Source organism: Sinohyriopsis cumingii, chromosome 6, assembly GCF_028554795.1.
Source record: "Sinohyriopsis cumingii isolate HCF-2022 chromosome 6, ASM2855479v2, whole genome shotgun sequence".
Lineage (NCBI taxonomy): Eukaryota > Metazoa > Mollusca > Bivalvia > Unionida > Unionidae > Sinohyriopsis > Sinohyriopsis cumingii.
Window position 1 is genome coordinate 138,925,238 of NC_142966.1, and position 14,662 is coordinate 138,939,899.

The following is a 14,662-nucleotide window of genomic DNA, read 5'->3' on the forward strand; positions in this document are numbered from 1 at the left end:
TTTTGATGTGGTAAGAGGAAATGGTACAACACACACACACACAAAGAGGGCTTGTAAGTTCACATTTCAGTGTCTGCACTGTAATGGTAACAACGCAAGAACATAGGGATTATTATGCCACACAGTCCTAGAACAAAACAATGCATCACCCGTTGTAAGCCATTTCATTGGCTATACTTATTTTCTTACCGCGTTCGCTTCGAATTGACTTGAGTAGCTATTCAGACAGTGACGAGAATGGCCATGCTTTACTGGGTCTATCCTATAGGCGATTTATATAAAAAAATATTTTTAAAAATTAAACTAATGCACGAACAATCGTACCATGGGCGATCCCATGGAAATTGTGTCCGTCTTATTGTAAAATACATCAACATTTAATTTAACCGTGCAGATCGCTAAATCATACACATTTTGAAAAGTGTTGTGTGACACGGATCGCCATTGTCGTTTGGTGTCTGCTTTCTTCTTCGAAAAGAGATCGTTTCGTCTTGACTATAAAAATTTAATTTGACTAAGTTTTACGCACTACTTGAACTCATACATTTACGTTGTAGGTGTAAGCCGTCGTTCTCAGTTTTCTGGAAGTTCGTTTTTGCGTTTCTCAGATGTGATACTATTTTTTATGGACCGAACGAAATTTCTTTTGGCGTGAATCAGGACTCGTGGTTTTGTGGCAGAAATGGAGAGCATTGATTAAAGCCCAGTTATGTCGTCTTCGAAATCGCTGACACGGATTTGAACTAACACTTCAGGTTTTGTGTGAGGCGATACGGTACATCATTGCCTTTTACTTCCTCAATGAAATCGTTTCATCTTATTGCAAAATTACATTTGACTAGGTTTCATACGCAGCAGGTCTCTGTATATAAGGAGAGTGTCTTAGCGTCAGAGTATTCATTCCGCTCTCAAAAGATCAAAGATGGAAGAGTCAGCACAGATCGACCTGCTGGTCAAATATTTGCTAAAGGTCATACGAAAGCATAATTCACATGCGAAAGTGGCAACAAAACTTACTCTTTTGGTCGTTGATTTGATGAGAGTCATACGAAAGTGTGTAAGTGCTAATGACGTTTGCTATATCTGCAAAGGTAAATGGGTATTTGTCTCCAGAATACCTGCTTCGTCTAAGAAAGAGAGACAAAAGTCAATATACCTAATATCGTTGTCAGGAGAAAGGACACTGGAATTCAGAGTGCCCTACGAGAAAAGAGAATAAACAAAAACAAGACGAAACAGAGAAGAGGGATTCAGAAGAAGAAGAAATTGAAGATGATGAAGAACTTGTGCCAGTAAAGACATGGAAATGGAAAAATTGACAATGTGAGCCGATGCGTTGGCCCTGATGTGAAATTTCATACTACCTTCTAAAGGAGAATAGACCAGAAAGAACACGTAAGTGTCTCTTGGTCTTGACATTGAATAATAAGGATGGCGTGTTTTGTTTTCTACTCACACTTTATGAAATTGTGCCCTTTCACCTATCTCTATCCCTCTGGATCATGTTTTAGTTAGAATTGAAATGGAAGGATGTTTTCCTTCACGCACGCTCTTTAGGCATGCAAGTCGGTAAACAATAGTCAGTCTATTCCTCCATTATTTTGTGTCTTGATGTTTCCTAAATCACACACTGATGCCATAAAATAACGGGTTAAATGGGTTTTGTAGTGTTGGGAGTGGGGGGTGGGGTGGGGTGGGGTGTAGGTGTTTGGCAGAGTTGGTCATTGCAGGGGAGGGCTTAGGTGCTTTCAAAAAACTTTTACTTCTTCACTCTGTGTTGATAGTATATTTGGGGTTTGTATGCGTTCGCGTACGTTTGTGTGGATAGTTTATTTGGGGTTTGTATCATCTCCCTTCTGTGTTGATAGTATATTTGGGGTTTGTTTTTTCCTCTTCCCTCTGTATGTGTGTGTGTGTATGTGTGTATGTGTGTGTGTGTGTGTGTGTGTTCTGCGCGCGTACGTTGTGTGGGTGTGTGTATTGGTCTCTGTTTGTCCGTATAAAACTCACTTTATCCCTATCAGATACACTCTACCTACCTACCTGCAGTAGCGTGCATTCAGGTCAGCCACTTGCAACACTGTTGATATTTATCCCTAGTGTTCAGTACAGTGACGTCACTGACGCTGGAAATTTCGAGACTATAAATATCGACTTGGGGATTTCCACATTTTGTAGCTATACATATATACTAGAATTCATAAACAGGTATTTATCCACGATCGTCACAGAAGTTGATATTGTAAGTAGTTACTAATTTTATCTATTTTATAGTGTGTGTGTTTATGTGTGTGTGTGTGTGTGAGTATGTCTGCGCGCGTACGTTGTGTGTGTGTGTGTGTGTGTGTGTGTGTGTGTGTGTGAGTATGTCGGCGCGCGTACGTTGTGTGTGTGTGTGTGTTTGTGTGTTTGTGTGTGTGTGTGTGTGTGTGTGTGCGCGTACGTTGTGTGTGTCTATTGGTCTCTGTTTGTCCGTATAAAACTCACTTTATCCCTATCAGATACACTCTACCTACCTACCTACAGTAGCGCGTATTCAGGTCAGCCACTTGCAACACTGTTGATATTTATCCCTAGTGTTCAGTACAGTGACGTCACTGACGCTGGAAATTTCGAGACTATAAATATCGACTTGGGGATTTCCACATTTTGTAGCTATACATATATACTAGAATTCATAAACAGGAACGTCACTCAAGCTGAGGCTATAAAAAGATAGTGGGATTTTCCAAAGGAAAAACCCACAAGTTGGAGCTATAAATAGATAGTGGGATTTCATAGGAATTTCAGCTGATTATAGATACATAGGTATTTATCGACGATCGTCACAAAATGGAACGAAAAAATTGAAAAAGAAGAAGAAAATGAGAAGAGGAAGAAAGAAGAGGAGGAGGAAGAGAAGAAAGAAGAGGAAGAGAAGAAAGAAGAGGAGGAGAAAAAAAGAAGAAAAAGAGTGTAGGAGAGAAAATAAGAAGTTGGTTGAGAAAAAGAAGAAATTAGAAGCAGAAGAAGAAGAAGTAAAACCAAAGGCCCTTTTCAGGGCCAGCCATATTTCTCGAAAAGAGATAGCCTTTCCATTGCCTACCCCTTCTTATATTTTATTTTAAAAAAATAGAGACCCTCCCTGTTTCAATTTTACATAGACCCTATATAGTCCCAGGGGTTTTTGACCATGTTAAATTTACATAGACCCTATATTGTCCCAGGGTGGTTAATGTTAAAATTACATAGACCCTATATAGTCCCAGGGTTTTTTGGCCATGTTAAATTTACATAGACCCTATATTGTCCCAGGGTGGTTAATGTTAAAATTACATAGACCCTATATAGTCCCAGGGTTTTTTGGCCATGTTAATTCCCATAGACCCTATATTGTCCCACGATTTTTCTCCATGTTAAATTTACATAGACCCTATATTGTCCCAGGGGTCTTTTTAATGATAAATCCCATAGACCCTATAGTATCCCACTTCACTACTCATGCTGCCAGTTCGTTGGAATTTCAGCAGATCCAAAATCGACAGTGCTAATTTTTTCTGATAGGTTTTAATTGATCTCTAACCTGAAGTGTCTTCTCAGCGGCGTGTAGTTTTTGTGGTCAAGCGCCTTTCTCCATTCATGTATAGTGAAGTCTGCGTTTAAGGGGTTTAAGTGGTAGCGTCCGTATGCGAATGCATAGGTAAAGTCTTTTTCAACCTGGTTTCGGTGTATTTGAAATATGGAAGAATGGTTTGCGTCTCTGCTCTTACCCGCATAAAGAGATGTCATTATTTCACGTTGCCTTTATTTGTTGTTAATCAGGAGAATTTAGGGTTGTGATTGTGGGTTGTTGTTTGTTTTTTTCCTCACTTATTTCTTAATTTGGGTCCATATTTCTTTGCAGTTGGTCTTATGGTCTAATGATGAGCAGAAGTTTTTCCATTTTATTTGTTTGGCGAGGAGAAAGACATTTTTTGCTATTTTTTCTTTTCTTTTATAAACAACGAAGTTTTGGGCTTCTTTAGTAAATATAAATATATTGAACGACTTTTCCCCCTTTGTGGCTTGTTTGCAGCTCTCATTCCACCAAGGCACTGACTGTTTGACCCCTTATCCCTCCTGTTTTGGAAATGCACAGCTCAGCTGTCGTGGACAGAGCTTCATCTGAGATCTTGTTAAATTGTTCAGTATTGTCGTTGTACAGATGGTCCACGTTCATTCCCTCATAAAAAGCGAACGTCTCCCAGGCTGCCTTATCAAATCGCAATCTTGGAATATTTTTGTTTTAGTTTTATTTGTTAGATGTATATAGTGACAAATATTTGACAGTTTTCACTTCCTGGCGTACTTGTTTGATTTACTTCCCATTCCGCTATTTCAGCGATTTCGCGATTGCATATAGTTAAATAATTGCTGTTAGTGATCCGTTTTCTGGATTTATTTTAATGATGGATCCAATGTTTAATACAGCTAGGTTGGAAGTACTGATCCATCTTTCAACATTTCTGCCTCTCGTATCTGTGGGCCCCTCTCTGTTGCTAGCTACCGGCATTAAAATCTCCGCATATGATAAGGTTGTCTTCTAACGTATCTACAGTATTAACGTAATTTTCGGTTTGAGTGAGTTTATCTTCATTAGAGTCATGTAAATTGATTAATGTTATTGCCAGTGTTTGTTGTGATTAGTTGCAATTCCAGCTTGGATTCTGGGTCTTGAAAAATGCAAGAGTTTGACTTAGAATCTTTTTTTCCCATTTCTTCCTTTTTTTTTATCAAGGTCAAATTTATTGAATGGTCGATTTGGATAGCGAATCTTAATAGAGTAAACTGTTGTTCAGTTATGTGGTTAAAACAATAAGTGGAGACAGGTGACATGATAATTACTTTTATTTTTTATAATCCAATGAAAGAGGTGTATCTTAATCTTTTACACAAAGTATCGCTCTAAATTTGCAGGAAACCGTCTGTCACAGCAACATACAAGAGAACTAATATCTTACACAATCATATATCTCATGTTGTCTTTTCATCTTCAAAGAGTCGCGACATCATGCAGTCGGCAATATGCAAATAATGAAGCACACGCGGTAGTGTATTTTATTGTACTGGATTCGTTTCCTCTTTCTTGTTACTGGGTTCGAGACCTTAAAGAAGAAAAATAGAAGCAAAATAAAATTTTCAAAATAAATGTATTTATATGACAACGATTCTGTGTAAGAAATGTCTCAGGAATCATATTCAATTCAGTTAACGAATTAAATAAATATATTTGATGATATTGTATCAAGGTAAAATTGTATTTGCCTATATCTTAAATAATAATAAAATAATAATAATAATAAAAATAATAATAATAATAATAATAATAAATAAACAAATAAATAATAATAGTAATAAAGATTTAAGCACACAAAAAACAATATAGTCTAAAACATAGAGAGGACATTTCGTGACTGAGAATGTTTTGAATCATAACATTTAACGAGTTATATTTAAGAATACTTTTACGAGATACTTTTATTATTCCCAGACCGCTCCGGTGGCCTAGTGGTTAGAGCGTCCGCCTCGGATGCGGGAGGTCGTGGGTTCGATCCCCGGCCGAGTCATACCAAAGACTTACAAAAACGGTACTAACAGCTGCCTCGCTTGGCGCTCAGCATTAAGAGGTTAGTGTTAGGACTGGTCGGCCCGGTGTCAGGATAATGTGACTGGGTGGGACATCATGCTACATGTCTGCGGCATGATGCCCCAGTGCTAGACATCACTATAAACTGCCACATTGCAGACATCGTAGCGATATGACTGAAAAATTGTTAAAGCTACGTTAAAAATCCAAATCACATCACATATTATTCCCCGTACATAGGTAACAGTGGATTGGGGAACGATCCCACTGACTGCCTTACAACGTTTTACACGTGCGAGCAAGCATTACATAGAATACTGTTTTTTACTCATATGATATTTTGTTCTAATTTTAAATCCAATACAGAAATTAATTTTGGCCACTATATACGGGTAAAAAAGGAAGAGGAAGACATATGTAATGTTGATAGTCAAAAAGTGTCTAAAGTCGCTTGAAAGAGTGAGTAGGGGAGCAAGCGGAAATAAAATATATTTGGTGTAACCAATTTATACATGTACATTTATATATACATGCATATAACTATGCACGCATTCGTGTTACCATTAGATTCATACTTTGCATGTTATTACATAGTTTTATACAGTCCCTATTTTCTTATTTTGTATTTTTTACTTTTACTGACAATCTCCTAAAAATAATTATTTTAAATGTTCAAAAAGTAGGAGACATTAAGTATTCTAAAAATCCGATTTATCAACACCTTTAAAATTGCTGTACTTTATTCATGTATACAGCAAATAAATGTTTTATTTTTCTTACTAATATACTCAACAAAAGTGTTATGGTTTTGAGGCTATGTATATATCAAAACACATATGCTTAATTTCATATACGGATATATCTCAGTTGTTTCTAAATTATAACTGATTTGCAAACATAGTAGATCTCATTCAAAAAGATGTTTTGTATAACTCGTTAGTCATCAAATGTGGTATATACTGAATATTTGTCTTAAATGTTGTAAAACTTAATTTCTTTTTTAAATGACTCATGTTCGGTGTTTCCTTGTTGATTATATGTATGTATGTATGTATGTATGTATGTATGTGTGTGTGTGTGTGTGTGTGTGTGTGTATATATATATATTATTTTTAAAAAATCTCTTTTTGAGACTTGAAAATTGTGCATACGATTATACTTGTTTTTTATCCATCCAATAAAAATAATAAGTCTTGACCTAGCATAGGTACAGTTCCAAAAACGATGAAATAAATTCTGTACAAATATTAACATACATTCAAATTCAATAGTTTTAGGTCTAAGCGTTGTCTTTAACAAGCAGATCAAGGAAAGATAATTCAACAACGTATATCAGATAATAATCTGCAATCGATCGACCTTATAATTAGTGTAAAGCATGATCAGAATTTGGTTTTTATTCCTGGAGATGCTTCATGTCTTGCCCATGAGTTTAATTTAAACAATAAACAAAAAATTGGTCTTAAAAGTTGTATTCTTTTAACCAGTCATCGTGCCCTTGGGGCGTTTAGATTTAAATAAAACAAAACAAAAAAATGTTCTATCATGACAAGGCATTCTTCAAATTAGATATCGATGAAAGTTGTATGAAATACACACATACACACACACACATACACACACACACACTCCCTCCCACCCACCCACTTCTCTCTCTCTCTCTCTCTCTCTCTCTCTCTCTCTCTCTCTCTCTCTGAGCAGAGGATGCGTAAGGTACATGTCTCTAATATTATTTTCATGGATAGTTGAAATAATAGAAGCAGAGCCAGACATTGTAGTAGGAGGCTGATGAACAAAAGGGTCTGCCAAAGAATTCGTGAAAGCAGTATGATTTGTTTTCGTTGATGTTTTGAGTAGTAACGGTGATTGCAGAAGCAACATATCAACAGCAACACTGGTACTTCCATCATTGGCATAAGCTGCTGTTTAAGGAATAGTAGTGTTTCAACAAAAAACGTTGACTTCTCGCAACTTACCTATCTTATTCAACGTAATGATGGTTTCTTCATCGTAGGGCACAGGTCTGTTGCAGATTTCAGCAAGGACGGGGATGTCCGCTGCAAATCTCGTAATCACCCTTTCATTTAGACTTGGGTCCACAACTAGCCTCAGGACAAAAACATTATCATTAAACCTTCAGATTAAAAGAAACAAAAACTACAAACCATTTTGTACCATGAATAGATAGCCTTTGTTATTTGTTTTTCATCTTGTATCATTATCTTTATGTCCTTTGTATATATTTTTATTTTTATATTTATATGTTTTTATTTTATGTCACCTCTGTTTTCTTTCCTTGATATGTTAATTATCTTTGTCAATCCGGACCGTCTATTGTATTATATAAAAAAAAAAAAAAATTATAATATCACAACTGTACGAATATTTAAATAGACGATATTGAAATGTCTGGGATTTGTTAATTTCTTATTATTTACGTTAAACTTATTACTGTGGTCCAACATGTTTGCTTCAAATTTGCATTGTAAAAGTATCAACGTAAAGGCCAACAATGCTAACAGAAGACCGGACAAATGGCGTGGACATCAGTTTTATCATTTTGTTAAAACTTCAACAGAGAAAAGAAAACAACTTTCAGATGATAATTTGAACTCACCAGATGCCAGCTGATAAGTGAATTTTGTGTTAGATATTTTGTAAAATTCAACACACAGGTATGCGTCAAGCTCAAATGTGTTAAATAAAAACGTCGTAGTTGATCTGGAAGGTAAAAGAAAATTCATGCATATGGGGAGACAAGCTGGTAATCCAGAAGGAAAATAAACCGAAAGAAAGTAAAGTAAAAACGAAGGTTCGGTTAAAACATACTGGGTTCTTTGATAAAATGTTATATGGAATTTAATTACTAATATGTATTGTTACAAGCAAGGGGTCTATACTTGACCGAGTGGTGTCAAACCCTGGCGCGATTCCCATTAGAAGTCATAAGTTTACCCCAAATTTCCAAAGACTTCCATACAACTTCAGTTGTAAATTAGAAAGCCCGACATGTCCGTTCTGTACATAAATTTTACTCAAATGAATGCAAGAGTACAGATCTCACAACCTGCCAAATATCTATCAAACGCACATCTGCATGGTTTCTCTTCATCAGGTTTCTGTACCGCCAGCAGTTCACTCCGTAGAAACTATACAACTATCCCCTACTATACAACTATCCCCTAACACAGGAAACTATTTTAACTACGCCACCTTATTCCAGTCAATCCACGGTTTCCAGGCACATTTCGCCAGTACAACTGCATCACCTTTACCACCATGGCGACATAAACGGTATCTGCCGAATCCCTTCTGATTTATTCCTTTGTGTAATTTACCGATTTCCAACCGTAAATACTGCCACTATAGTCACACCACCAGTGTACAACACTGGATTTTAATAGGGACTATGGTATTCAGGGCCACTCATTCGGTTTTGACCTGAATTCACTACTAGTGAACCATGGCATCATGGAAACTCACTAACACTTCACTCAGTGACGTTTGCTCCTAGTAATTAATTTTTTTTCGGGCTAAGGAATATTTCCATTGCACCGAATTTCAATAATTAGACAAGTAATCACAAAAAAATACAGGAATTTCTTAAAACGGGGCGCTATAATCAAATGCTCATACTCCAAATTTATTAACTATATATATACAAATTCTAACCTTGAAAGGAATTCATAATAATAAAGCAGTTTAAAACACATCTCATTTAGACAAGATGATAATGGACAGTGTCCAAGTTTTTGAGGTATTTTTTAAAATGAAATAGAATATAAACTTTTGAAAACACTAATCGTGCATCACAAAGCAAATCAATTCTATTAATGAATCCAAGCATATATTGTTTGCATTTAACACTATTTGCCCTTTCTTCCAACGCACAAATATATTATTGCCATTAGAAGGGAATAATTAGTAAAGATGTAAGACTAATATCAACTAATGTCAACGTTTGAATTCTGGGATAAGTGAATAACACTGACCTTTTAAAGATATTAAAGACGGACTATCAATAAAACATTATATATATATATATATATATATATATATATATATATATATATATATATATATATATATATATATATATATATATATATATATATATATATATGTCTCGATAGATAGATAACGTATGCGTTTGAGATACTTTATATTTTGTTGATGTTTTAACTCGTTATAGAAGATGTGTGTATGTGTCTGCATATAGTATTAACCAGGTGTTAAATATACGGCACTCCGCTAAACATGTCCATGTTGGATTTAGTTTGTACACATTCTAATTTTACAATATTGAAAATCATATTACACACTTCAATCATTTTGTTTTTGTTTAATTTTGTATGGATCTCAATTCTCAGTGCTCAGATTCATTACACAGTTTTTATGTTGCTTCCGTGTGTCACGTTCGATGCTATTTTGTGTTTTAACAACTTTTGATCTAGAACATTGATATGTTCTAACGGAACGCTCCATGTATTATTGCGTGTTTTAATCACTTACTTGAGAATGTACTTTCCCTGGTAAAGGTCGTGACATTTAAATGAAATGACATTCAGCATGACCGTCAGATTGATCCGATAATCATTAACTTCATCTCTTGTGATGACCAATTGACCATCGTCCGAGCTTGACCACATCCCGACGAGGTCAGCGGGGAAAACACAAGCTACGAAAATTATTGCATAATATCACTGTATAAAAAGCAAGCAATAAAAAAAAAGAAATTAAAGGAAAGAAAATAAAAGCAAAAAAGGGAAAGATGGTTCATTGTTAAGATGAATACACACGAGCTATAAAGTAAATTTGACTATCCAACAAAACTTATTATTATTATTATTATTATTATTGTTGTTGTTGTTGTTGTTGTTGTTGTTGTTATTATTAGTAGTAGTAGTATTATAGTAATGGAGAATCAAACAAGAATCAACCCTAAATAAAGTACACGTAGTCACCAAAACATTAGTTTTTTTGTGTGTTCCTATAAAATAGACGCTATACATTTTATAATACTGCAAATCGCTGGTCAGGAAGGTTGAGTATGTGGGTATTTATTATTATTATTATTATTATTATTATTATTATACCGAGAAACATAAATAATGAACTATTGATGTAGTAGCAGGAAATAAAATCATTATCATCGTCATCATCATCATTACTAACGAGACGACGATCATGATGATGATAATTATAATAATTACAATATTATTATCATTGTGAGATGTAGTAGTGTTATTATTATTACTGTTACAAACACAATGACTAATAATCCTATTAATAATACTACGCCAATGGTAATGAATTTGGATTATTATTGAAAAATGTACTCACCAGCATCAGTTATCCATATATTCACCAACAACGGCAGAATTAGGACCCAAATCATCATTCTGGCAATTGAACTATGAATGAAAAACCTTAATACTATATTATAAATTCTTATCAAAGTTTCATTCTCTAGAAAATAAATTACCGAATCGCACAAAGAAGAGTTAACATGTTTTCCATGGCAAAAAATGTATCGAGTCGAAAGTACGGTCAAGGGAGTGCTCGTTTTACTGATTAAAAGCGAATAAAATGGATTTGATATGTACGAACTATGTTTGCTTTCATGTGGCACATAAATGAACACTCAATATCTAACACAAAGCTTTTTTTTTAAATTTACAAAGTAAGTCATGTTCGCCTTCAAAAGAGCTGTATTGTTTCTTGATGAAGGCATTCATTGTGTTTAATTTCTTTCACGGTACACGCGAGTCAGCAAAGATTAAAAGAGTACGAATAACGCATGAAACGGATATGTAACCATTAATTAACCATATATTGGGTTTCCGTTTCATATATGTGACCCGCAAGAGTGTATCCCCTGGGTTGGTTATACTTTGAACAATGCAAAGTGCTAGATATTGTTTGTATGCTTCTTTTAATTATCTTTTTTTCATCTAAATGAGATTTTTGTATTGCGAGCATCTCAAAAACCTGAATAAAATATGCTCTCGCTATGGCACAAACAGCCTTATTTGATGGGAAAACTGCAGGTCGTCGGTGAATCGACGAAAACTAACTTTTGCCTTTACGGCATTGGGTACCGAAAATGGGACTTCAGACGTGCAAGTCAAATGTAAAGGAAGTTCCTTTAGACGGTGTATCATTCAGGCCAGGTTTCAGCTGTGAGAATCAACCAGTCTTACAAGAAAGTAATAATAATAATAATAATAATAATATTCACATACAGTTTCGCACTGTCCATTTTTCTCTATGAATAAAATACAATACTACGATACCACTCTGTAACTGGTTTTAACGTATTACTGCCAAGCACGATTCTAAGTAAATAGAAAACAATATAATCGAAATATTACAAATATAATTTATGTATGTGGATAGAGAGATTATTTATTACAATTTTCCTTCTCCTGATTTTGAAAGACACGGTCAGCTGTACCACTTTCATTTGAACACATTCATATGTTATTAAAGAGCATTGTAAAATATAACAGTAAGTAAGTTATTACAAAATTAATCAGGTTTAAAGATAATCTTCTGATAATAATATTTTATCTAATTCGGAAACGGTATAGAGTTTTAAATTTAGTCGTTTTTCTTCCTCACTTTTCCGCCTTTTTTAAACTTTTTTCACTAGAAACAATAAACTAGATGCACTGATCGTTCATCGTTGAATCTGAATTGTGCTATTGGCATGCGTTGCTATGGTTATTTTCTTTAAAAGAGAAAAAGTGTAGCAGAGCTTTATGATGGTTGATGTAGACACAGGAATCTTAATGCAAGCCGCTTTGATAATCATTTTTGGCAAATTTGGTTACCTTTGATTCGTAGAACGGAAAGAAAGAAAAATAAAAATATAATCAGTGAAATGGAAAATAGTTGACAAACCCAAACTAATTAGAAACTTTAAAAAGCTGGAAAATCTGGATATTGAAAAATCAAGCAATATTTAAGACTCCTTGACGAAATCGCAAAGAGTACATGGTAAAAGAATAATTGTATGAACTCGTTACAAGAATTTGCTGTAGTTCAAAACCTCTGAGATGGAAAAATGCAGAATGTCTCTTACTTTTAAACACGTATCTACATTGGTTCATTTATGAGCCGACTCGGTTAGAAGAGTCTTGCTAGTCGGAAAAGACCTTGCTTAATTTGGACCTATAATTGAACGTAAGTGAAACATTTTGTAGACATGGCTACCGATACAATAATATATTATTCCTAACTGATTTATAAAATGACCATTTGCTCAATTCCTCGCTGCAGGAGAGGGGCACAATACAAAGGTTCATTACATGTGTTCACTGGGGTAAGATTGCTTCTTTTACAGGTTCGCTGCTTGGTGTTTAAATATTGTCTGCACGTGACGAAACTGAACCCTAGTAAACGATTTTGATCACAAATATATAACTTTGACGTATGTGTGGCAAGAATTCCCCAGTATAGACACATTTCAAACTATTTGTTAAAACTGAAAATAGATTTTTTAAATTTGCTGTACGATGCCATGGGGATTTCAGTCAATAAATAAATCGACCCTTGAAACCACACTATGAAATTAAAATTCAAAATATTGTCAGGTATTGATTATCTTGAGGTAATCGCCCAATAGTCCGTGTGTGTGTGTGTGTGTGTGTGTGTGTGCGTGTGATTTTTAACGTAGCTTTAACAATTTTTCAGTCATATCGCTATGATGTCTGCAGTGTGGCAATTTATTAGGGATGTCTAGCACTAGGGCATCCTGCCGCAGACATGTAGCATGATGTCCCACCCAATCACATTATCCTGACACCAGGCCGACCAGTCCTAACACTAACCTCATCATTCTGAGCGCCAAGCGAGGCAGCTGTTAGTACCATTTTTGTAAGTCTTTGGTATGACTCGGCCGGGGTTCAAACCCACGACCTCCCGCATCCGAGACGGACACTCTAACCACTAAGCCACGGCATCGTTTACCCAATAGTCAAATGGAAAGACAGTCCACTGGCAGCAGTGAGTTCCTGGTGATGTCGAATGAAAGGGTTGAAGTTCACCCATCCATTCTTGTTTGCCTATTTTCAGCCAGTATGTCTCAACCATATCAAATCTAAAACTAACCATTGGGACCAGTAATTACACTAGAAAATAATATATATATATATATATATTAATAGTGGTACAATACCCGTCTCATATCTTACACATCTTATCCCTCGAACATTCAATGATTTTGTACAACTAAATAGTTTAATCGTTAATTTATCGCTTTAATTCAAAATATTCTTTATTTTGCATTGTTCGACGTTTTCCCTATGTATATAATATAATTCTTTATTTCAAATGAAAATTCATCTTTTCTAAATGCTTTCTCTTTCATCACTGTCTCCATCCACATCAGTCTACGTCCACCTCCTAAACAGCTAATTAGGATCAGATCTAGTTTGTACTTAACACGAATAAATTTTACACGCATTAAATGAGCCATATCAAAACCATATTAACAATGATTCGTATATAAACAATGTTAGATAAATTCCAGCCATAAAAGAGACCATTTATGGTTATACGGCGGACAGACTATTGCTCAACACATAATGTTATTGTTTAATGTACAAAGTTCACTTTCTGATGTCTATGAATTATTGATTTGTCAAATGTAGGCCAGTGTTTGACACTCCAAAAGGTCAGTAAAATGTTAAATTCTTGATAATTTGTTGCACAAGGAGCTAGATTATTTGATTATGTCAATGTATTAATTAACAACGCAATTCAAAGTGTATTTCTATAACCAAAAATAAAACAAAGCACATTATGCCAAGTTGTAAGTGCAAGGTGCGTGTGACGTGATATTATTAACGATACGCGACCCAGTCGTGTTACTTTGCTTCTGCATCATTAAGTTATTTGATGGGTTTGCCAAGTGCAGACTTAATGAATCAACAAATAACAGTTCGGAGTGATGTCACCTTGACACCAATATAATAGATAATTTCAAGCGATAAAAAAAATTGGTTTCGGCGGAATTACGAAAGGGCAAAAACAAAAGTGAAATCTGAACTT

The 14,662-nt window shown here is 35.0% G+C and overlaps 1 protein-coding gene across 1 annotated transcript; it reads right to left on the reverse strand.

Moving 5' to 3' along the window:
- Nucleotides 1–4,848: 4,848 nt before the first annotated feature.
- Nucleotides 4,849–11,212, reverse strand: LOC149798098 (uncharacterized). The gene is made up of 5 exons (XM_089960535.1): nt 10,949–11,212; nt 10,118–10,283; nt 8,223–8,326; nt 7,582–7,707; nt 4,849–5,123 (listed from the first exon to the last, which is right to left on the reverse strand). The coding sequence occupies exons 1-5, from the start codon at nt 11,004–11,006 to the stop codon at nt 5,077–5,079; spliced, it is 501 nt and encodes a 166-aa protein (XP_089816661.1). The 5' UTR covers nt 11,007–11,212; the 3' UTR covers nt 4,849–5,076.
- Nucleotides 11,213–14,662: the final 3,450 nt, after the last annotated feature.